This window comes from Anthonomus grandis, chromosome 10 (assembly GCF_022605725.1).
Source record: "Anthonomus grandis grandis chromosome 10, icAntGran1.3, whole genome shotgun sequence".
Classification (NCBI taxonomy): Eukaryota; Metazoa; Arthropoda; class Insecta; order Coleoptera; family Curculionidae; genus Anthonomus; species Anthonomus grandis.
This window is the reverse complement of record NC_065555.1, coordinates 16,416,811-16,443,043: the sequence shown is the minus strand read 5'-3', so window position 1 is coordinate 16,443,043 and position 26,233 is coordinate 16,416,811. Positions and strand designations below refer to the sequence as shown.

The window sequence follows — 26,233 nt, the reverse complement described above, 5'->3', positions numbered from 1 at the left end:
AGAAGGCAAAACCGTACCAGAGATAATGAATATTAATTATTTTATTTGATTTTTAATGATTTCATTCTAGTCCTTTTTGAGCACTCAAACTCCCCAACAAATTATTTTTAACTTTAAATTACCTAAACGTTCTATTTAAGGACACTGGGACTATTTCATTATTGTTATTATACTCTATTTCAGAAGTGTATGGAGCAATAAACTGGGGAATTCCGTTCTGTTTGGCTACATTTCGTGGTAGTTCATAGGCGCAGGTACTTATAATATTTATGAATTTAATTTTCACGGATTAAATGCCTTTATTTTGAAAGAGATTAAATACTAAATAAATAATTTTAATCCTTTTGTATAGGTACCTATCTTTTAACGCTTTGTAACATGCAAAAATGGGGTCAGGTAATATATACAGACTATAAATACTTTTAAATCATATTTTAAACGTTAGTAGTCACTGCTACGCTGTAGTGTAATCACAATATTATTATCCCAATATTTAAAAAATGGAGGTATTCAGTCCAACAAAAAGACGTACTAAAAATTCTCCACTATCGCTGAGTGAAAAAGTTATTATTTTAAATGTACATGATTGCATAAAACACGATTACCCTAGTTTTACTGTGCAAGAAATTGTTGAAAAATGTTCTCGAATGAGTGGAATTGGAAAGTCCACCATTTTCAAATTGTTGCGGGAAAGAAAAGTAGCAGGTCAAGTGGAATCTCCCAAGCAAAAGTCAGGACGACCTACAAAAGTCCTTGATGAAAATGCTAAATGTATAATTCGAAGAAAAGTTCACTCTTTTTATTTTAAAAAGGAAATACCCACCCTAGACAAAATTTTAATGGAGCTTGGCCGAGATGACAGTATTCCGTTGATAAGTAGAAAACTTTTATGGAAAACTTTAAAAAATATGGATTTTGCCTGGGAAAAGCATAACCGCAAAGCACTTTTACTGGAGAGCGACGAAAGTGTTTGTTGGAGACGACAATACTTGAGAAGTATCAAGCAGTACCGCAGGGAGCAAAAGAAAGTTTTTTATCTTGATGAGACGTGGATTAACGAAGGTTATATAGTCCAAAAAATGTGGCAAGACAAAAATATAACCATTGCTCGCCAAGCTTTCATAGAAGGCCTGTCTACGGGTATTAAAGTACCTTCGGGAAAAGGAAAAAGACTTATAATCACACATATTGGAAGCGAAGAGGGATTTTTAAAAGAAGGTCTGCTAACCTTTGAGTCGACTCGCACAGGAGATTACCATGAAGACATGAACTCAGACGTTTTCGAGGACTATTTTGGTGAAATGATAAAATTTCTTCCGGCTAATTCGGTGGTGGTTATGGATAACGCAAGCTATCATTCACGGCGAATAGAGAAGACGCCAACTTCAAGTTGGAGAAAGCAAGAAATTATCGATTGGCTGACTGCAAAAGGTATTGCGTTTGAAGCAAATTTGATAAAAAAAGAACTGCTGGCAATAGCAAACTTACACAAAACTCGTTTCATGAAATACGCCGTGGAAGATATAGCCGAAAAATATAATATAACTGTACTGCGCTTACCGCCATATCATTGCGAACTAAATCCTATAGAACTGATATGGGCGCAGGTAAAAGGATTTGTAGCAAGACAAAACACTTTTAATTTGAAAGATGTTGACTTTTAAAATAAAAGATGTTAAGCTACTGTTTGATCAAGCCATTACGGAAGCGACACCAGAGAATTGGCGAAAAGCAGTCCAGCATGTAATTAAGCAAGAGGACAAAATGTGGGATCTTGACAACCTCATCGATCAGACAGTCGATCCTTTAATTATAATGTCAAGAGGTGATGACAGTTCGTCAGATGACGAAGAAGACTATAATCTATTATAATTTAAAATTGTTATACACTGTTCAAAAAGTGCCAGATCCAAAAGTGACATTTTCAACTGTTTTACTCTACATATTATGTTCAATAAATTTGTGAAAAAAATATATTATTCCATTTAAACAAAAGTAACTTTCTAAAATAAAATAGCATTTAAGTACATTAATTATAAGGTAAAAAACAAGTCCCAGTTGCACGCCTTTGGCGAACCGTTTTCAATGTTTATCAGTGGGTAACAATGGGCAAAACTCATAAATTGACCCAAAACCGGGTGGCACTACCTGCAATCAACGAAAAGAAAGAATTTTACATTGAAACTAAGGTAGTGGCATAAAATATTGGTGGATCACCAGGTACCACTTTTGCATACCTAATGAGGTTTTATTGCTTTACACACTTCTGAAATAGAGTATAAATAAATAGTCAGTCTTTAAGGAATAAATGTGATAATTTTATATGTTTTTAGATAGTATAGGATTTCCTGATATAGTATTAATTACCGAACATGGGTTAAATGTTTCTGTCCGAGTAGGTATAGTCTAGAGATATAGTCAAGAGGTCTAATTAAGCACTTGTCTTCTAGAACTAAACCTATATCTTATCTTGGCTTCAGGACTGTCTAAAATTTTCTTTGGTACTTATTTAAACGTGTGATCTCTGAAGATCCTAGTAATTACCGCCCAATTTCTATCGAAAAACTTGTCAAAAGGAGGGCTTGGAACTATTTACAATCGTTACGTATACAACAGGACAGTTTGGCTTTTAGGCATCGAAAGGTACTCACGATGCTATACCGGGTGACACAGGAAAAAGGGAACACTTTCAAAGCATTCATGGTACCCTATTAAAAAAAATTTAAAAATTGATTTTTTCTATAAGTATAAAATATAAAGTAGTAAATGTAGTATCAATTTTCTCAGAATAACATTTTCTACCAAAATACATTATAATATACCAAGTGTCTCATTTAAAATAAAAAAGTTAGTGTCACTTCCGGTTCAACAGGAAATGACGCAAAACAACTGAAAATGTCATAAGATGCTCTTATAGCAATTCCATCAATATACCAAATTTTATTTATTTATCTTGAAGAGTAAAATAGTTAAGCGCCCCTCACACGATCAGTATTACTGACAGTCTTGAAGACTGACAGTATGTCGTCAGTATTTTTCACGCGACCTCACACGATCAGTATTTTCTATCAGTCATCAGTCTGCTCGAATCGTCTCTTGAAGTGTGTTCAGTCACCAGTCTGCTGATTTGCTCCAATCCTCTGCTGCTTGAAGCAGTTAAAGCGTTCGCGTCATTTATCTGTTAGTTATTTTGCTATGGATTATAAAAAGAAAGCTTGCGCTGCTATTATAATTTAACATTTAACAAGTGCTTAACGTAATAAGCAAAAGAGACGCTGGATTAGTCAACGTGAAAAATATACCCATCTGAATTTATTAAATTTTATTAAAGACACAGACCCTGAGGATTACAAAAATTATTTCCTAATGACAAGACGTGTAGTGTACAACGAACTTTTGGACTTGGTTAAGCCTTATATTATGAAACAACGAACAAACATGAGCGATCCTATATCAGCAAATGAAAGATTAGCAGTAACTTTGCGTTTTCTGGCAACTGGAAGATCATTCGAGGATTTAAAATATTCTGCTGTGCTGTAATTTCTCCCACTACTATAAGTGAAATTGTCATGGAGACTTGCAATGCAATATCTGAGGCGCTTTAAGGATATAAACAACTTTTAAACTTTTTTTATATACCTTGGTTCGATTCATGGAATTTTTTCCTTTATCTGGTATTTCCACTTCAGATAGAAATGGAAGTGCGTGAAACGTCCACGCGCTTGGTTCATTACACATCGTCTGTTGCACTTCCAGTCCGTTTGGAATCCTTAATTTTTTTAACTCTCGCCTAAAATTGCTTCTTAGCGTATTGATTTGTTTACATTTACATTTTACATCGTCAATGGTCGCATTCGGTTTGTACTGCACAAAAATTTTAAGCAGAGCTTCATATCCTCTTCTTTTCTTATCTCTGTCACAATATTCAGATATACTTGAATTCCACAATGGGGGCATAGACCTATATTACGATGACGCACCACCCGGTATAGGTCTATAAATTTCGTTAAAATATATTTTTTTCTTTTTTCTTCTGCTTCACCCAAATCAGGTGTAGCTCAGAGGGGTCGTTTCCTGAGTTTCTTCCATTGTGCACGGTACTCAACTTATCTCTGCCTCTGTCGGTGCACGATGCAATTCAGACTGTTGGAATGATTGACAGTCTCGCCCTCACACGGTCAGTATTTTCATCAATCTTTTAGCTCTGCCCCCAATGACTGACGTACTTTTCAGGATCCCGAAAATCACATCAGTCATTCATTCACGACTGACAGTCTATCAGTATTTGCCCTCACACGATTTTGAAATACTGTAATACTGATCGCGTGAGGGGCGCTTTACTATTTTACTCTTCAAGATAAATAAATAAAATTTGGTATATTGATGGAATTGCTATAAGAACATCTTATGTCATTTCCTGTTGAACCGGAAGTGACCCTAACTTTTTTATTTTAAATGAGACATGTGGTATATTATTATGTATTTTGGTAGAAAATTTTATTTTGAGAAAAATGATACATACTACATTTACTACTTTATGTTTTATACTTATAGAAAAAGTCAATTTTTAAAATTTTAAAATATTATAAAATTTTAAATACCACATTCATGGTACGAATGTGTTGAAAGTTTTGTTGTTGAAAATTTTCAATCAAGTAATCAGGGAAAAATAGTTTTAATTGCATTTTATGACTCAAATCTTTTACACGCCTATTTAAAATGTCCAAACCGTTAATTTTGGTATTTACTTTATTTTTTGAAAAAGCACGTTATTGGGAACAACCACTTTTGAAATAACGTTTTTTTCCCAATAATTTGGTATGATTATTTTTTAAATTGATGCCATAAGAAAAAACAAATTAATTCATATAAATAAACGCATTTAATTAATAGAAATAGCGTAGAAGGCTTTGATTTCTTGACTAGGAGGCTGCGTTTTGACGCGTTCTTAAATTATTTTTCAACTGACATAATACATGACGTCTTGTCAAGTACAATTATTGTTTGTTATTTAAATAAATTTGCCGCACTTTTTTGAAAGAATTCTTGTGTTTACTAATATTTGAAATGTTTACTGACTGCATTTCTGAAAAACTGATTTAATTAATAAAACACAACGAATATTATTTTTCCGTGATTACTTGATTAAAAATTAAAATTTTCAATACAATGATGGCACCTCATTTCAAAATTTAAAAAATTGATTTTTTCTATGAATATAAAATAAAAAGTAGCAAATGCGGTATCATTATTCTTAGTCTATTTTCTATCAAAATACGTAATAATATACCAATTCTCCCATTAAAAATAAAAAAGTTAGTGTCCCTTCCTGTTAAACCGGAAGGCACAAAAAATACCAAAATAGGTCAAAAAATGTTCTTATGACTGTTCTATCGATATGCCAAATTTCATTTGTTTATCTTGAAAAGTAAAAAAGTTATTAAGTGTTCCATTTTTCCTGTGTCACCCCGTGTATGACTTTTTGACGTTTACTTTAATGTAAACCAACCGCTAAATGTATCTAAAGCTTTTGATTGTCTGCATAACGGAATACTGCTGTCTATAGTCGAAGTCGTTTATAATAGTCAGTGACGTCAGAAAAAACCAACAAGCAACACAACTAGAGTGGCTTAAAATAATATTTAATTCCCTAAATACAAAATCCATTAAAAGCCGGTGACACGCGCCTACTCCAATTATGTGAATTCAGTGGCTGTTGTCATAGGCCCGCCTTGCTCGCATAAAGCGCGCAGTGGTGCCAAGTATATTGCTCGTCCTTTTCTCTCTTGTTTCGCGGTAAATGGGGCAGCGAGATAAACAGTCATTACTTTTAACAGAATGGCAACGTCTATAAACGCAGAAACATGCTTTCCTTGTTATACGATTTGATACATCCCATGGGCGTGTTTGCGGGTTTATTGTTTATTTTAGTGTTGTTGCAGTTGCTTGCGTTATTATACGTTATTATAATAAATAATATATATTATAAATTTATTTTATTACTTATAATATTATTAATTTACGGTATTTTTCTTCGGTGTTTAATACGGTGTTTTTGTTGTTTTGTTTGTGAAATTTGTGAAAAAAGTGTATTTCAAATATTAATTTTTAGTATAATGGTAAAAGTGAAAAAACATTTAACTATGGGCGAACATGTAAGGGTAAAAACTGTATATGAAAGTACTCGCGCTCAAAATCCCGATTTATGTGCCGAAGACGCAGCAAATTTGTGCGGAAATTTAACAAAATTATGTCCTAGAACAGTTTTCCGATCGCTTAAAGTTAATAACAAGAAGCAAAAAAAGGAAACAAGAAGTAGAAAGAAAATTGTTTTAGAGGATGATATAAAATATATACTTCGCGGCAAAGTGCACAGTTTTTTTTTAGAAATGAAATGCCAACACTAAAGAAAATTAAGGCTGAAGTAGATGATGATGATTCTTTAACCAAAATATCCCTTGGAGTTTTAAAGCGAACATTACGCGGTTTAAACTTCCGGTATTTGAAGCGAAATCGCAAAAGCTTTTTAATTGAGAAAGATGACATTGTGTTGTGGCGAAAAAAATTTTTAAAACAAATACGTGACCATAGGCTTAAAGGGAATAAGATATATTATACTGACGAGACTTGGTTAAATGAGGGACACACTCGCTCAAAAGTATGGCAGGACTTAAATGTCACAAGCTCACGGCAAGCATTCCTTGACGGGTTATCGACAGGCTTGAAATGTCCTTCCGGTAAGGGCCGTCGTCTGATAATTACCCACATAGGTAGTAACTCTGGATTTTTGGATGGCGGGCTTAACGTTTTCGAATCTAAAAAAAGTGGCGACTACCATGAAGACATGAACAGTGACGTATTTGAAAAGTGGTTTTCATCAGTATTACGGCTTGTGGAACCCGGTTCGGTGATCGTTATAGACAATGCGCCGTATCACAGTCGCCGAGTAGAAAAATTACCTACGTCTGCTTGCCAAAAAGCCGACATAATAGACTGGATAAAATCAAAAGACATCCAGTTTGATGAAAATTTGCTAAAAGTACAATTGCTTGATATTGTCCGGGTACATAAAGACCGGTATATTAAATATGTTATCGATGAAATGGCGCATAAATGTGGAGTTACTCTATTGCGATTACCTCCATACCACTGTGAGCTAAATCCGATAGAACTTATATGGGCGCAGATAAAAGGTGAAGTTGCGAGAAAAAATACAACCTTTAAATTAAATGACGTTAAGCTGTTGTTAAGTGAAGCTATTAATGGCGTGACAGCAGATGATTGGAAGAAGTGTATTGGGCACGTCATTAAAGAAGAACAAAAAATGTGGGACTTGGATACGCAAGCTGAAGTTATGGTTGAACCTCTTATTATCACTGGTTTCGAAAGTAGTGATAGTGACGATTCTTGGACCGCATGAGATAGCGAATGACTAATCTATCATAGTATACTCGCTACTATATAAGTTTTATTTCATAGTTTACGTTAGTTAGTTTAAGTCCCAAATACAAAATCTTATTACAAAATTTGTCTGTTCTTTTTTAATAAAAATTTTACATGAACATTGTTTTTTTGGGAGAACCCCATACGTCCGAAAACCCGTATATCCAAATCGCGCGAGGAATCCTGAAGAGGCACCGTCGGTTTTGAAGAGAGATAGGGGAGAGAGAGAGAGTTGGGTTGGGTTGGGTACAGAGACAGAAATCGCCTAGAAAACTATGTCTATTATCTTTAGTTTGACTTTGGCTTTGTGTTTCTTTTAAATACGTAATTTAATAATAGGTTATAATAATAATCCAAATTAATGTTTAAGTAAGTGTTTTAAAATAATAACCTATAACCTACCTGAAAATTAAAGTGGGTATACCTTCATAAGGAATATTTTAGGGATACAACCCTTGTACCTAGTACTGCCAACTATAGGTAACCTAGCACTGCAACTCATAGAGAAATATAATAAAAGGCCTTTATTTTAGAGAAATATAATAAATAAACCTTTTATATTCTCTATGCTGCAACTTATAACCTACCTGAGAACTAAAGTGTGTATACCTGCGTAACGGATATTTTAGGGATACAACCCTTATAGCTAGTACTGCAGACTATAGGTACCTGACCTACCTGAAAGAGTTTTAGGGTTTGCGACGCTGATTATTTACTAAAAATTCTACCCGTAATTAGAATAATAGGAAAGTAATAAATAGGTTCTCGAACTTGCAATGCCTTTATTTTAACATTTAACACGACGTTTCGGTTGGTAGTATCCGCAACCGTTATCAAGTGTAAACTGTATCTATTTATTACTACTCTACCAATGTCTACCACCTTCAAAAACAGAATAATAGGAATTATATATACAGGGTGTCTCACGACGAATAGACGCGATCGATATTTCGGAAACTAATTTTTTAAAAATTTTGAAAATTTGGCAACATGGCACTGTCGAGGGGGGCTACACAACTAAAATATTTTGACAGTTGTGACGTTTCCGGTTATACCGGAAGTAGGTGTCAACTTCGTTATTTTAAATGGAACACCCTGTATATTTTTACTTTTTTGGCTTTTACGTGAAATTCTAAGTATATTTTGTGTATAATGTCCTATACCTAAGTGTAACCGTTTTTGACATATTTTTAATTTCATGTGAAAAACTATGTTTATAAGCCCTAACATAATTACCGATTACTCCCTTTTAGTAGCCTTTATTTATTGGTTAGTTTTGGTTTTATTTTAGAGGAAGGACCACTTTAAAAGACTATTTTAAAATTTGGCTAAAAAAAAGATACAGGGTGGTCAAAAACTAGCATTAAAAATTAAAATGAAAAAATCATTAAAAGTCAATTTTTTTAAATGGAAACCCCCTATTTTTATAATTTTTTCATAAAGATAATTAAAAATAAGGTTAACTTTGTATAAGGTTATCTAGTCCAAAAATTGATAGTTTCCGAAATATTGGCAGTTTAAATTTGGCCTAATATTAAAAGCCGTATAATAACACGGCTCAAGGATTGTTGATTAGTTGGGCATGACGGTTGTCATAGTAACCGCTAGAAGCGGCAGTAAGATAATGGATTATAACAGAAATATACACTTTTTAATTAAACTACACTTTTAGGAAGAAAACTTAAATAGCAAGTAACTTATAAATTTAATGCATATAATCCATTGTCTTACTGCCGCTTCTAGCGGTTACTATGACAACCGTCATGCCCAACTAATCAACAATCCTTGAGCCGTGTTATTATACGGCTTTTAATATTAGGCCAAATTTAAACTGCCAATATTTCGGAAACTATCAATTTTTGGACTAGATAACCTTATACAAAGTTAACCTTATTTTTAATTATCTTTATGAAAAAATTATAAAAATAGGGGGTTTCCATTTAAAAAAATTGACTTTTAATGATTTTTTCATTTTAATTTTTAATGCTAGTTTTTGACCACCCTGTATCTTTTTTTCAGCCAAATTTTAAAATAGTCTTTTAAAGTGGTCCTTCCTCTAAAATAAAACCAAAACTAACCAATAAATAAAGGCTACTAAAAGGGAGTAATCGGTAATTATGTTAGGGCTTATAAACATAGTTTTTCACATGAAATTAAAAATATGTCAAAAACGGTTACACTTAGGTATAGGACATTATATACAAAATATACTTAGAATTTCACGTAAAAGCCAAAAAAGTAAAAATATACAGGGTGTTCCATTTAAAATAACGAAGTTGACACCTACTTCCGGTATAACCGGAAACGTCACAACTGTCAAAATATTTTAGTTGTGTAGCCCCCATCGACTGTGCCATGTTGCCAAATTTTCAAAATTTTTGAAAAATTAGTTTCCGAAATATCGATCGCGTCTATTCGTCGTGAGACACCCTGTATAATAGGAATTTATAAATATAGTAAAAGTACTAAGCCCATATGTGAAATTCAAATCATTTTATCTTTTAAAACTAGAAACTCTTTGTATGAAATAAGCTGGAGATAGGAAGTACATATTTACCTCTTTATTACTATCCCATTATAATAGGAATTATAAATAATAACTAAAGAGAAACTGTTGCCGCCACTGAATTTATTTCCCTCTTCCCTTGCTTCACTCGGCGCGCCCTAAAGCCGAAAATACGTCACTGACTATTATTTCCATCTCCTGGTATAGGCTGAAAGGTATGGCTTTTGAGGAGTGGTTTAAGTCGTACCTTAGGAATCGGGATCATCTTGTTTTTGATATAAAGTGCGGCTCTAATTGTCCTCCCCCTCTTATCTTTTGAATGCGTTTTTTATATAAAAATTTAAAATTTGGCGCACCTCATTAGCAAACCTAAATACTACTTTTTGGTCCCTAGCTCATTTTGCAAAACTTCAAAATGGCGGCGGAATGCCATTATGAAAAATAAAATTAAGTAGAATGTCATGCGATACATCGTTTGACAGCTCCCACTGAATGCTTTATAGTCCTAGAATATTAAGTCGTTACTTCTACCCATAGCAAAATGGCAGCCTTACGTAATCTTATTATTGGAATTTTTATTTATTTTTATTTTCTTTACTACACCTGTTCAAGTATAACTTGTTTGTAGGTGTGTTGTTTGTTTGTAGAGTTTTTGCTGATCATTTTGCTATGGGTGAAAGTAATGATTTAATATATAATTATAATGACGTCCCGCCGAAGTTTTGCAAAATGAGCTAGAATAGACTAAAACGTAGTATTTAGGGTACTAATGATGTGTGCCAAATTTTAATTTTATATAGCGTTTGTAGCTTGTACTTTGTTTGCGTATTGTTGGATTTACAGTGGTGGCCAAAAGTATGGAAACTTTTTTAATATGTATTTTTTTTTAAAGAAACCAGGAACTATAATAATGTTACTCATATTGTGATAAAGTATATATAATATATTACCTAACTTAACATATTAATTTGAAATTAAACGTTTTATAAAAAGAAAATGAAATAAAATTAATATTTTCTTGGCCAAAAGTTTGGAAACTGAAGAAAGTTATTTATATAAATTACATCTAAATCAAAATGTGCTAATATTTTGTGGCATATCCCTCTGAATTTATTACTTCTCCACATCTTCGTGGCATAGAATCGACAAGTCTTGCACAGTCTTCACTGGAAATGGCAGCCCACTATTTTTGCAGTATTTCCCACAGTTGAGCCTTGTTTGAAATCGAATGGTTTGGAATCTTCCTGTCCAAATGATCCCATAAATTCTCTATGGGATTCAGATCTGAGGACTGTGAAGGCCAATCCATTAAAGCAATGCTCTGTTCATTTAACCAGTTTTTCACAAATTCTGACTTGTGTTTGGTCGTTGTCTTGCTGAAACAACCATCTCAATGGCATTTCCTCCTCAGCATAAGGCAACATGTTGTTCTCCAATATGTCTTTGTGTAGAAAACGGTCCATTATTCCATCAATTTTAACCAGAGGACCAACACCTGATCGGTAGAAACAACCCCACACCATTACGCTTCCACCACCATGTTTTACCGTATGCATTTGGTATTTGTGACTGTACCTTGCACCTTTTGGTCGCCGGACATAACGTCTCCCGTCACTCCCAAATAATTGAAACTTACTTTCGTCACTAAACAATACAGTATTCCAATTTTGGTGAGACCAGGTAAGATGATCTCGTGCAAATTTCAAGAGATCCTTTTTATTTTTCTTTGATATTAGTGGTTTCTTTACAGCAACTCTTCCAAAAAGCCCCACTTCATTTAGCCTTCTTCTCGCCGTGCGAGCAGACACAGAAATCCCCATTTCACTCATTTCTCCAGAATTATCTATAGAAGTTTTCTTTGGGTCGTTCATCGATATTCTTTTCATTTCCTTTATAGCCCTTTTGGACAACTTTCTTGGTCTTCCTTGCTTGTGGGCTACCGAAACATTTCCTCTCTCTTCAAATTTTTTAATTATTTTTGACACAGTGCCTTAAATGTTTAAATTTTTACTTATTTCAATTTGTTTATAACCCTTCTGGTAAATTTTAACTATTTTACTTTTTAAATCAATAGATGTATTTACACTTAGGCATGATGCCTGTCTTCACTCAAACAAAATCGTACCGTTAAACAGCTTGTAGTAAACAATTATTATGATTTTATTAAAGGTTTCCATACATTTGGCCATAGAGAAATAACTCCTCTTTCATCAAAACTAATAAACAACATTCTTTTGCTTTACCTCTATTGGAATTTCTTTATTTGCTGATAGGCTGTTTATTTATATTTTTGAGAGTTTTCGCATTGCGATATTTTCTGCATTTTTTGAAAAAATTTAAAGTTTCCATACTTTTGGCCACCACTGTAGGTGTGATATAGCTAGTGTGCTCTTAAATGGTGCTCTTAATCTTTGCAGAAGATTAAAGTAAATAAGTTTCAAAGAGAGTCTTGTAGACCACACTTATTGAACTAAAAATCTTACATCTTCATTCATATTAGAAGTTGCTACCCTTATTTATAAAAATCGTTTTGCACTCATGGGTCCTGTCTCTCTCACAAGAAAGCAAAATCAAGCAAGATCACATTCTGCTTTTACCTATTTCAAGATCTGCACTGGTAAAAGGTGTTTAACCATTTACTAATAAATCTGAAAACATAAATTTTTTTTTAAGACCTTTCGACACTCTTTTTATTGATTTTACTATTGGATAGGGCTTATTATACAGGGTGTTTCAGAACTATGGGATCAAACTTCTGGGGGTTGTTCAGTGCAACAGAAGAATCTATTTGAGTATAGGAACCCATGTCCGGAAATGCGTCACTACGCCACTACGGCCCTAAGACGCGTTAAAATTTATAAAAAACATTAATTACGTAAATAGGATCTGCTGCATTTATTTTTACCTTTTGTGCATGATACCATAACAACAATTGTTTAAAATCAACGCTTATCAATGTCAATTCTCAATGCCATGTTTAAAAATGTTATAGCTTACAATTTTTAAACATTTATTGCTAATGGAAAACTTTACCAATCAAGAATTGGCGGATATGCATTTGGCATACGGAGCAACAAACTGCAATGCACGAGCAGCATCGCGGTTGTATCATGAACGTTATCCCGAACGACAGCATCCTGGATACAAAAAGTTTATTGCGGTTCATCGGCGGCTCGCTGAGACAGGCATGTTTAAGACCAAGATGCATGATACTGGTGTTGCTCGAACCGTAAGAACGGTCGAATTTGAAGAAGAGGTGCTTCAGCGAGTTGCCGATGAACCATCAAATAGCACACGTGACGTCGCTAAGAATATGAATACGAGTAACGCTTCTGTCTGGCGGGTACTACACGAGCAACAACTCCATCCTTACCACTTCCAGAAAGTTCAAGGTATGACTGCAGCCGATTATCATCCTAGAGTTCAATTTTGTCGATGGCTTCTGGATTACATCATTGCACATCCAAATTTTTTACGATATAATTTGTAGACCGATGAAGCCTCTTTCACAAGAGACGGTATTTTTAATACCGTCTCTTGGAATAAGCCCATGGAATAGCCATGTTTGGGACGAAGAAAATCCTTATGCAATTTTTCCAACAAAACATCAGAATCGTTGGTCTGTCAACGTATGGGCAGGCATTGTTGATAATTATTTAATTGGGTCATAACTTCTACCGGAACGGTTAACAGAGCCTATTTATCTGCGTTTCTTGGAGGAAGTTCTCCCAGAACTCCTTGAAAATGTTCCACTAAACGTTAGACAGCAAATATAGTTTCAGCATGATGGAGCGCAGGCTCACTTTACTGTTGGCTCAGCGGTTTGGGCACCGTTGAATTGCCAGAGGTGGAGTAGTTTCTTGGCCTCCTAGGCCACCCGATTTAACGTCGCTCGATTTTTTCTTATGAGGATATGCCTCTAGTCTACGAAACTCCAGTAGAATCAGAGCTAGACTTAATTGGACGAATAACAGCAGCATTTGAAATCAATTAAAACGAGGATCAAATTTTTTGTGTAGTCCGCCGAAATCATGTGCGGCGTTTAAATCGGTGTATTGAGGTTGGAGGAAGACATTTTGAACAATTGTTGTGATGGTATCATATACAAAAGGTAAAAATAAATGCATCAGATCCTATTTAGGTAATTGATATTTTTTCTAAATTTAAACGCGTCTTAGGGCCGTAGTGGCGTAGTGACACATTTCCGGACATGGGTTCCTATACTCAAATGGATTCTACTGTTGCACTGAACAACCCCTAGAAGTTTGATCCCATAGATCTGAAACACCCTGTAGTATAGAAGAATCCTACCAGGATGGCACTTTAAAATTTGACTTTATTTCGCTTTTTTTATTATTTTAAATTGTTTCATGTAATTTTTGTGGTTTTATATTTAATGGTTTCTCTTTACTTGTACACCAGCCTTGCTTTTTCAAAAAAATTATTAATTGTTCGACTAATAAAGAATATTTTAATTTGAATATTCTTCAGAATATTTACACTAAATAATATGAATATTCTTAAGGTCCAAGAAGCACCCATTGTAACAAATTTGATATTTATTAATAACACATTTAGAGTTTACAGATACGAAAACTTAAAATTGAACAGGCAACAGTGGTAGAACATTGATATTCAGTTAATGTTTCAATAAAATATTCAAATTACGCAGATCTTCCTGGAACGTCTTTAGATATTTCAGAGAATGGCAAAATGAAGAATATCAGTCCGTTAAACTGTGGTCTGAATTTCAATAAGGAACTGAAAAATTATTTTGTTAATACGTTACTCACAACGTGAATCATAACAAAAACATTCAAAAAATTTATACTTCAAGTAGTTGGATCCGGCTATTTTAAAACTAATTGGATTTATTTAGGTGCCATTTTCTTGGCATGCTCATCCTATTCAACACAAAAATATCATTGTATAAAAAAAACAACCTAATTTATGCGCAAAATCGCTTAAAAATCAATTTACAAGCAGGAAGTTGATTTGTGAATGGCAATAGTTTACTATGACCTTTATTGATAGTCCACGTGGTCCGTTTACTATTAAATAAATAAAAAGACACTTAATTAAATGCCATCAGTTTTAGCATAACTGAATATGCAATTTAAATGAAATGTCATTGAAAATCAGATTTAATGTTTATTTATATTGTATGTATATTTTTGTGTAATATTTTGTATTACATATGTATATATTTTCTTTTAGCTATGGTCAGAACCATTTAGGAAATTTTCTAGAAGAAACTTCAAAGGGAAAAAATTATCACAGTGTCTCAAGCAATAATATTAACCATATAAACCCGTCTCGTTCACGCTCTCAATATGAATAATAAACATTATGATTATTATTGGCAAAATTCCGTGGGATTTTCCATATTTTTTTATTAACTTAACAATCAAATCAATACGATTGCTTCATTATTGTGCAAAGTTTCGTCATAAAATTGATATAATTTCATGCACGCTTAAAACCGATGTAGTAAACAAGTGCAGATGAATTATCAAAATAGTGGCGTGACAGAAACCGTAATTTATTTAATGGCAAATAAAATAAAACTCACCCTGAGGACAGGAAGAGGACATGGCACCAAGAAGTTGGTTATTATTGGCGTAATTCCCCCCGAAACTGTTGCCATACGGGTTATTTGACTGGTTGCTTTCCAATGTGGCATATCTCTGGTTATTTGGTAAAAGTAAATCGTCAAAGTTCAGGTCACCGAGGAGGTTCTCATCGTTTGCATTCAGTTCTGCGAGTGTAGGTCCTAAAACCAGAACTGATATTATTTTACTAAGCTACTTACATATTATGTCAATAAAATCAGGTAATTTTTAACGTATTTGGGGATAAAAAGTAACTAACCCTGGATAAGATCGGCTTTATCCACCTGGAATATGTCATCCTCGTCCATATGGATCAAAGCCTCAGATTTCAGCAATAGTTGGTCATTTTCTAGGATTTTGTTGCCCCAGTAAGTGTCAAACGTGTTTGTTGGGGATAAAGCTGGTTCTGTTGAGAGACCTGAAATACAACAAGAACTTTTAGTCAGGAATAAAAAAATATAGAATTAACTAGGTGTAGGTGGAAAAAGCTTATAATCTTATCATAAAAATACAACAATTAGATAGAACCAGACTGGTTTTTCAGATAACTAAACGAGCCTATAAAAGTACTTATCTTAGTGTATACAGTGACTTAGGCAAAACTTTTGATTGTGTGTCCCATTATATTTTAATTGGTTAAGTTAGGAAATAGTGTCTAAGCAGTTTATTTTTAGCCCATTACTTTTCTTAATATACAGGGTGTAAATAAATAGATACGAAATAATTCAAGGGGTGATTCTTGGATAAATTTCAATAAAAAAACTTTATATGAACGTATGTCGTAAAAGTCCTAACTTTTAAGATACCAGGTGGTAAATATTGAAGAAAAATATATTTTTTTTACAATACCTGTGAAACCCCTGTAGGTATTTTAGTAATTATTGGTAAGCATTTTTTATGCATCAAAAGGCATTTTCTGAGGCTCACTGATTTTTTTAAATTTGTATCAGTGACGTTGGTGCAAGGTTTAAAATAAATATTTTTGATGAAAAATATGGTACACCATGGTTTACTTAACCTTTTAACATTTTTCGTTTTTTATTTAACCTTTCAAATAATGTATTAACCTATTAATCTGTATTAACCTGTTAAATGTATGCTGATGATTGTTGATTGATTGTCAGTTCTTGGGATTGGAAGAGCTTAATTTAATTAATGAACAACCTGACACCAGTACTAGAAAAATTGGTCTGCAGCTACATGTCAATTATATGACGGTATGGACTATTTTAAAGGATCAGTTATTATATCCATATCGCGTACAACGAGTCCAGGCTCTAATACCATGAGACTTTTCTAGGCGTCTTGAATTTTCTCGTTGGTTGTTAGAAGTCATTGAGCAAAACCCTCAGCTTTTATGGCAGATTCTGTTTACCGAAGAAGCTAATTTTTTCCAGGGAGGCAATCATTAACTACCATAATAACCATATTTGGGTACATGAAAATTCCCATGCCATAGTTAAAGCTCATCACCAACAGCAATTTTTTTAAATGTATGGGTTGGAATCGTTGGAGACCACCTTATTAGCCCACATTTTTTACCACAGAGATTGATTGAATAGGGAAACATATACACTCGTTTTCTCCAAGACATACTTGCAGGACTTCTTGGGGTGGTACCCCTAGATGTTAGAAGAGTAATGTGGTTTATGCACGATGGGGCTCCTGCCATTTTAGTTTATTCGCACGTCGTTATTGAGACGAAACATATGCATATCGTTGGATAGGCCGAGGCGGTTCTCAGTTTTTTCCACCTCGGTCACCAGATATGAATCCACTAGATTTCAACACATGTGGGCCATTTAAAAACTTCAAAAAACTACAAAATTCCGGTACTAGATATTGATGAATTGAATCATTAATTCGTGTGCCGTAATTCAAAATTCTCCCGGAATTTTTTTATCGGATTCGTCGACAAATGCAGCGACGTATAGACTCTTGCATAATGGCAGAGGGTGGTCATTTTCAACATGTTTTATAATTATTTAATTTCTTTTTCTTTCATATGGTTTAAAACAAAAATTAGAATGACATCTAAACATTAATAATAAACACGTAACGTAATACATTTAGGTAGATAGATTTTATTTTTTTAACCGAATACGCAACCTCGGACAAAAGAAAGTCAAGAGATCAAATTTGCTCAGAAATAAATGAGAATTACAAAAACAAAAAAAATATCAAAAAAAGTGGCATACCCTATTTTTCCTCAAAATTATTTAGTTTAAATCTTACACGAATGTTACTGGTACTAATTAAAAAAAATTAGTGAGCCTCAGAAAATGCCTTTTGATTCATAGAAAATGCATACCAAATTTTATAGGTATTTTAAAAAACATCGATTTTTCTTCAATCTTTATCACCTGGTATATCAAAAATTACGCCTTTTAAAACATACGTTCATATAAAGTTTTTTTCTTAAAATTTACCCAAGAATCAGCCCCTGAATTTTTTCGCATCTAGTTATTTACACCCTGTATAGCAGATACAAAGATTTGTGATTTATATTGTTTTGAGGTTCAGAAATTGGACAAGGTTCAGTAGATGTGGCAAATATAATTTTCTGGTATTTCTTGTAAGCAACTATAGACCTAGTAATAGGTCTCTTTAATTCAGTTTCTAAATTGTATAAAAGTTACATTTGATATATCTGAATACCACCATGGGTTTCTGCCAAATAAATGTACATTAACCAATGTAATAAGTGAAAAGATATTCGATAAAATTTTTTTTTACATACAAAAATATTTATTTATTTAATCAATCAATCAATTAAATATTAATTTATAATTATTATGAGATAATGACATAATATGCATACAATGAACATAATGTGTCTATATGTATGTACATTCAGCTCATCAATAATTAGTTCATAATGAACTTCAACCTAAGACTAATAACAGTAACAAATACCTACTTAAATAATATTATTAAATTCAGAAATATTAAACTGACTTAATACTAGCCAGTTATAATTCAATGGAAGTTATTGGCATGCTTGATGGAATTTATGTTATCTTTAATCCATAAGTACAATTTTATCTTTACAGTATAATAGTTTTTGTTTTTAAATTGTTGCAGCAACATATTTAATAATTTGGGAGCTACAGTAGTGGCAGAAAGTAGAGCAACTTCTTTATTTTAAACACATCTATTTTATTTAGTAAGAAAATACAATCATATTGGAAATATAATACCAATAAGATCTAAGCACTATAAATCTATCAACAACTTAACTTAATATTCTTTGTTTATATTTTTTATGTACAAAAATTAATTCTGGGGGGGGAAAAAAGTAGAGCAACTTTTTAAGAATTGATGTTTTTCTTTTAGTAAAAACTGAAATACAATTACAATTTTAGTATTTTGTAAAATATCCATCATTTTTGATAACTTCCTCACAACGGTGGCGCATAGATTGCAGTAACCTAGTAATTATTACTGGGTCCATATTAATCCAAGCTTCGTGTAATGCATTGAACAATTCGTCCTTATTTTTGTAAGTTTTCCCCCTTATTTTCCTATCCAAAATTTCCCATAGGTTCTCGATGGGGTTTAAATCTGGTGATTGACTTGGCCAGTCCATTACTTGAATATATTGCTGTTTAAACCAAGCCTTTACATATTTAGAAGAATGCTTTGGATCATTGTCCTGCTGAAAAATGTGCCTAAGGGGCATTTTCTCGTCTGCATATGGAACCATTTCATTCTCCAGAATATCTTTGTACATAAATCTATCCATTATCCCATCAACTTTAAGAAGTGGCCCCATTCCGAAACCGGAAAAGCAGCCCCACACCATAACTGATCCACCACCATGTTTTACTGTTGGACAAGTGTATCTGGGATTTAACCTTTGGTTTGCAGGACGTCGAACATATGCTATTCCATCACTTTGAAACAAATTAAACTTTGATTCGTCGCTGAATATTATCTTTTTCCAGTCATTAATTGTCCAGTGCAAATGAGATCGAGCAAAAAGAAGACGGGATCGTCTGTTTTTTGCAGATAATAAGGGCTTTTTTGCTGGACGTCTTGCAAATAATTTGGCCTCGCATAATCTACTTCTTATTGTCCTTGAAGATACCTGAACGCCTAATTCTTCTGATAAACGCTGCTTTATTTTACTTCAACCCAAAAATGGAGATATTTTCAAAATTTGTTTATCTTGATATTTATCGGTTTTTCTTGGTCTTCCCGTTTTTTTTCTAGGTAAAACATGTCCATGCTTCACATAACGTGAAATTATTCGCGATACTATAGATTTATTCAAACTAAACCTTCTTGCAATATTGATTCGTTTTTCACCATTTTTGTGACAGTCTATAATTCGTGTTTTTAAATCAACGGATAAAGGCCGTCCTCTAGGCATTGTAAACTAACTTTGCTTTTAATGCAACCGGTAAACAGCTGGAATTAAACTAATATTATTCGATTTGTAAGTTCTAAGAAAAATGTTGCTCTACTTTTTGCCAGGTACACAAATTCTTATCAGTTTAAAAATAAACAGAAATATTTAGAAGGTCAATTCTTATCTGATTTAAGACTACCTTGACCAAAAGTATTGTGGATAAATATCATTGTTATTCCTTGGTTAGTTGTCAAGAAATTTTATTTTTTTAAAAGTTGCTCTACTTTCTGCCACTACTGTATATATTTTATACATCTTCGAGTTACACTAAAATGGGGATGGGTATTTGCTCTAATTAACATTATGACTAATAAAATGTTTAAAACGGTTACTGTAAATTGAGAATCTAAGTACATTTTTAATATAAAGTTGAGTAACAGTAAATATTCCAGATTGTTCAAATAAAAGGTTGGAAAGAAACAGTCTGGATTTAAATAAAATAACTCATAAAATTTATATATTAGTTTTTTTAGTTTGTTTTGAACATAATCACTATGATGCTGCCATTTTAAATAATTGTCAAAATAAACACCTAAGTATTTAATTTTGTTTGTTGATTTGATGCTGCCAGAACAAGTACAGTTAATATTCATTTTACAATCTGGGGTATGAATGGTAAGAACATGCTTGCCTGGTAGTCCCACTATAGGTATTCATTGAAAAACACATGAGGTTAGTTTTTTTGACATTTACTGTCAGTGAGCTAATATCCATCCATGTTTGAACACTACACATTGTACTTTCAGCTTTTAAAAAGCTTCATCCCAACAATCCCCTTTACATAACAGAACTGCAAGGGCGTCGCCAGCCGGTAAGCTAGTGAGGGGCAGCATGAAAGAACTAAAGACAAAAAACAAAAATTTTAATTAAAAATAAAAACCGAACAAAATATTTACATGAAAATCAATTGAAACATAATCTTCTAGGGTTCTCTGCGAATTCGTTAGTCACTTTGTTAACAAAATCGTCCAAGTTTTTAAAAATGTGTTGCCTGTGTACACTCATCATAGCGAGGCCACTGAGTCGAGTTTCAGCCATGGTGCTCCTCAACCAGGTTTTGATTCTCCTAAGGCTACTAAATGACCTTTCAACAGTACAAGTCGTACAAGGTAATGCAACAAGGATCTGTAAAGCCTTCTTAATTTCAGGATAGAAATCATCAGTTTCCTTGAGGATGTCCACAACACTCATTTTGACTGATTCTGGTTTTTCCTCCCATATTTTTTTCCAAAGCTCTATCCCATGTTGGATATTTGTAACACCGTAAAATTTTTTAAATTCCTCGCAAGCCTCTTCAAGTTCTTCCAAAGAAATGTTTTTCATTTGCGCAGGATGTAGTTTTGACAAAGTAAATGATGTAAGGTTGATGGTCTATTTTCTTCAGAAAACTTTATTTCTAGGGAGTTTATAATTGAGTCCAAATAAGGAATTGTTATGGACCTGCGCCAAAATTCTGAGGGGCTTTTTGATGGGTGGTTGCTACGGTGTTGTTGTCTTTCAGCAGTACGCGGTATTGATTTCATATCCAATCCAATTTTTTCCGCAATAACAGAAGCATATTTGAAAATTTCTTCTGTTATTTTTTCGGGATTCTCACGGTGGTTTTTGATCAGTTTTAAAATACGACCAATATGCTGTGATGCCTGAACTGCATCCAAGGAGACTGATTGGAGCACGTTTACTGTTGGTTCTAAAAGAGCGGAATAATTGGCTCAATCCAAGGCTAAAAATAAACGAAACTTTGGAAGCTGCAGCATGGAGCTGATATGCATGTTTCCTTGTCGCAATATTGCCATCTCGAGACAGGGTTTCTAGTGCCTTCATTATATCACAAAAATTCTCTTTAAACTCTGATGCTCTTGTATTTCTCGCTCCACCTTGTTTCGCACAGCTTGGGAAGAAGAAGGAAGAACTTTTTTTACTTCCCAGAATCAGGCCCAATACACAGTGGAATTAGTATATATTTGACACTTATTAGTTTATGTAATTTTGTTCTTATTAATGTCATAGGTTAACCTATTTTGTTCTCATGTTTAGTTATTATGTAATAAAGATGTTATATTTAGTGTCTATAATTAGCCTCTGGCTGTTGATACTGGTAAATAAATAAGTAAATCAAAATTTCTGGATTCGTTTTGGTTAATCTTTAATAATTTGGTTTTTCCATAAGAACCAATTTAATACTACTGCCTCGAACTAAATACATGCAAAAAACATCATTTTGTTATCATCATCTGAAAGTTGAACTTTTCCATTACAATGCATTTCATTCTCTACTACTGCTTGGTTCATCTGTAAATTGTTTTTCTCTTGTAGTTTACTCAACTCATACAAAAAACATAATTTCTTTATCACCTTCTGTGATACTTTCGACCGAGATGGGGTCAAGTCGTCTGTGTAAGACATACAGTTTATCGATTCGAACTAGTATCTTTCCTGAGGAGTAGAAGTTGTCAAAACTCGGTGCCATTTTCAAATCAGGTAACCAAGGTTTGGTCACTTGACCAATACATGCTGATATTGGTTTTCACTCTAGATCAACTAGTACCAATTGAATGATGTTTCTTCACTCTGGCTATTGGGACATCAGCTGGAAACAACAATTGGATTTTATATATACCGGGTGGTGCGTCGCCGAGCGGAACACAGGAAAATCGATATACATTTTAAGGGGGTCAATCATTGGCTTCCCTGTACATTTTATAGAAAAAATGTAAGATAACTTTTTGAAAAGACCAATCTGGAAAACCCTCGTGCAAAGTTTCAAAAAATTTTAATAAGCGAATCTTGAATTATTTAATTAAATGTAATTGCAAAATTACCAAATTTTCGGTTCAGGCAAAACCAAACGGGAACCGAGCAATGTTCCGCTCGGCGACGCACCACCCGGTATATAACGATTTCGCTACAAACCCTATAAATCCAATCTAGCTTCCGCTAAACAAACCATAACTCAGAAGTCCTTATTAATTCTACAAATGAATCCAAAACGGCTTACGATATAATAAATGCACATCTCTCAGTAAGGCCTAGGAAAAAACCACCACTTAAAGTAATGATAGTTGAAGGATCAGAGAGCAAATCAATATCTCCAATATTCTTCAACAGACTTGTCAACAGATTCTGTCAACAGACTTGTCGAAAACTCTACTCCTAACATGATCTTTACATTGCCACAGACCCATGCAGTAATCCATCCATCCATGTTTCCGATGCTAGGACGAAAGTAGCAGAATAACAACACCCATATGATTACCTGTAAAAAGTCTCCAGTTACACATTTAATTAATTTATCTTTTGTGCATGGATATTTCCAACTACTCTGCTGTCAGTTTTTCTTTCGAAAATCTTTGAAAAGGCCTTTCAGACAAGACTTCTTCAGTTTAGTAAGACCGCTAAAATCTTAACTCCAAAACAATATGGGTTTGTTGCGATCAACAACGGATGCGATTGCGTCCTTGATAATTTTAACAGGAAGCGAAAGTCCTTGGGAATATTCTTATTTCACTAAAGTGTTTGAAACCATCAACCATAAAATCTTCCTAAGCAAATTGTACAGCATTAGTTCTGCAGGCATCAGTTAACTTTCTTGGTGTGATTATAGACCAACACCTCAAGCAAGTATTATGCAATTTTGCAACGCGGCGTTTACGTAGATTATATTACCCTGAAGATCTACTACTATTCAACAATCTCTTCTGCCCCAACCTATGCATTCCATGCATATAGAAAATACCTTATTCAGCAAAAACAAATCATTAGAACAATGTTTCATCTTCAATGCTTCGTCGACAAAATTTTAAAGATAAAAGAATCCTTGCAATTGTTGGATATGTTCTCCAGGGGGCGTCTTACATTCATAAAAATCTGAGTCACTATGCAACATGTGGAGATATCAACATACCGGGTGTTCATTTGAAAACTTCCCACCACGGATTTATCGAAAACCACTGTTTAAAAAAAAAACGTCGAAATACGTCAAAAGGTTTGTCAAGGGGGATAACTTTCTAACCTAAAATTACTTCACCCTCTTTCACCCATTCCCCTTATGTTGGTAGTTTCGGTTTTAAATTATAAACGAATTGTAGATTTGGCAAACCCTAACGGGCAACATTTTTAACACTTATTGAAATAAAAACTGATATTTTCATGTTTTTGTTTTCTAGCTGAACAAATTAAGATAAAGCTTTTTCTAATTTTCTCGAAAACGAATCGACCGATTTAAAAAAATCAAACGTCAAAATAAAAGACTTCGAAAGACCTTTAAAACAAGCTATTACTCGATAGCCCTTGCCATTTAAAATTTTTAAGGGGATGACCCTGGGGATCAATGGGTGAAAGGGGGTGAAGTAATTTTAGGTTAGAAAGTTGTCCCCCTTGACAAACCTTTTGAAGTATTTCGGCGTTTTTTTTGTAAACAGTGGTTTTCGATAAATCCGTGGTGGGTAGTTTTCAAATGAACACCCTGTATATACCAGTGGAGTAACGCAAGTACAGGAGGGTCGCAGATATGATCCTTAAAGTCCTTCAACCACTATGTCTTATTGCCTAATGATATAAAAAGAACTGAGTCAAAGATGTTTTCTCAAGAAAGTTAAACATTTAATGGCAGAAAACCCACAATACTTAGCCAATGTTCTACTATCAAGATCATACCTTTGTTCTGCTGTTTATTTTTTTTATGTCTACTTGTTTATGCCAACCTTGTGTTAATTTTTAATTGTTTTGATGTATGTGATGTTAGTTATATAACTTGTATTCTACTAATTTAACCTTTTCTGACAATTCCAAAACATAATTTTTATTATATCAATATGGAACAATTTGATTTGAAAACTTGGTGTTAAGTCAATGTAGATAAGCAAACATCTTTGTATATTTTTTTTTTGTTTTTTTTTTGTATGTAGCACTCTTTGCTAAATAAAGAAAGATTATTATATTTAGCAGAAATAGAATGAATGAGGAAATAAAACTGTATAATGCTTTACCATTAGATACAGGGAATTTAGTTTAAAAAAAATATATGTAACAAACAAAGATATGTAACCTCTTGTCTGAATATCCCTTATACTCTTGTGAGGTGCTTTCCCTTTAACAGCTCTGGGTTTGGGATTTTAAGTTCTTTGTATTTGTATTATTTTATATTTTTAGTGTATTTTAAAATGTATATAAGTGTTTTGCTTTTACTATTTTACCCAAAACCAATGAATTAGTACCTTAAAATTAGTATCTTAAAATTTAGTTGATTTTACTCGTAGTAACTACTGTCCTAGACCTACGTCTATAATTCTTTGTATTATGAAAGATCTGTGGATTAAAAAAAAAACTTCTTGATCAACCCTTATTTTATCATCACATAAAAATAAATAGAATAATGTATTTTTCCATATTTCTTACCTAAACTTCCATACCAAGTGTTTTGAGAATCACTCTCAAAAATATAATCTCGATACTCAGGAGGATCCCTCCGGACAGGGATTGGTACAGATGCTGAAGTCATCATGATACTGGATTCGTTTAGTGGTTCCTGCTTGACTGATATTCCTGGATTTTTTGAATAATCGTGGAAATCGCCCATTCTACTAAAGAGAAAAATTATCAAGGTAAACGTCTGTATTAAAGTCAGTCAATTTTTTATTAATTTACTATAATATGAATAGTTTACTCACGGGAAATGCCAGTAATATAAGGTCGGCTTATTAATGCAATAAATTTTAGTATTCATTATTATAGTACTATAGAAGTGATAAAAAACATATAGACAACTTTTTTTGCTTTAGAAACCCGTTTCTTGACCTTTAATAGTTGCTTGTACAAAGCGGTACTGATTAGAATTTGACTTTATTAGGGAAAGATTAAAAAGGAAATATGACATTATTATCATGAATTTTTTTTTTAATTTACTTATCTTATCTAATATATGTACACTTATAGTGAGGAAAAAATTCACTTAGATTATACAATTATATAGATTCTTAAAAAAAATTATACTGTCTTAAAAAAAATTATATGAGTCTGATTTGCAAAAGATCTAATTACGGATAAATATTTAATAATTGTATTAGTACAAGTCATGCGAGGTTTCCCCATGGATTTAAAAATGTGCTAATAAAAATGACCCTGCCAAGTAAATCATAAAGTGAGATAGTAAATACAAATAAAATACTGATGCTTAAATGATAAAGTATTGTGGGCCCCAGTCCAATTATAAAGGAATTTGTAGTCATAAGATCCCAAGTGTTATTTATTCATATTAAT

General features: G+C 33.2%; 1 protein-coding gene across 2 annotated transcripts in view; it reads right to left on the bottom strand.

The window, feature by feature from the left end:
* LOC126741612 (protein CREBRF homolog) overlaps nt 1–25,785 on the bottom strand; it is a 75,114-nt gene extending 49,329 nt beyond the window's left edge. The window contains exons 1-4 of one of the 2 annotated variants that reach the window (XM_050448115.1): nt 25,645–25,785; nt 25,373–25,557; nt 15,821–15,979; nt 15,522–15,734 (exon numbers count right to left, since the gene is read on the bottom strand). In XM_050448115.1, the coding sequence (XP_050304072.1) occupies nt 15,522–15,734; nt 15,821–15,979; nt 25,373–25,557; nt 25,645–25,700 (613 nt within the window). In that variant the 5' untranslated portion in view covers nt 25,701–25,785. The remainder of the gene's footprint in view (nt 1–15,521; nt 15,735–15,820; nt 15,980–25,372; nt 25,558–25,644) is intronic. The other variant, XM_050448116.1, reaches the window with a different exon arrangement.
* Nucleotides 25,786–26,233: the final 448 nt, after the last annotated feature.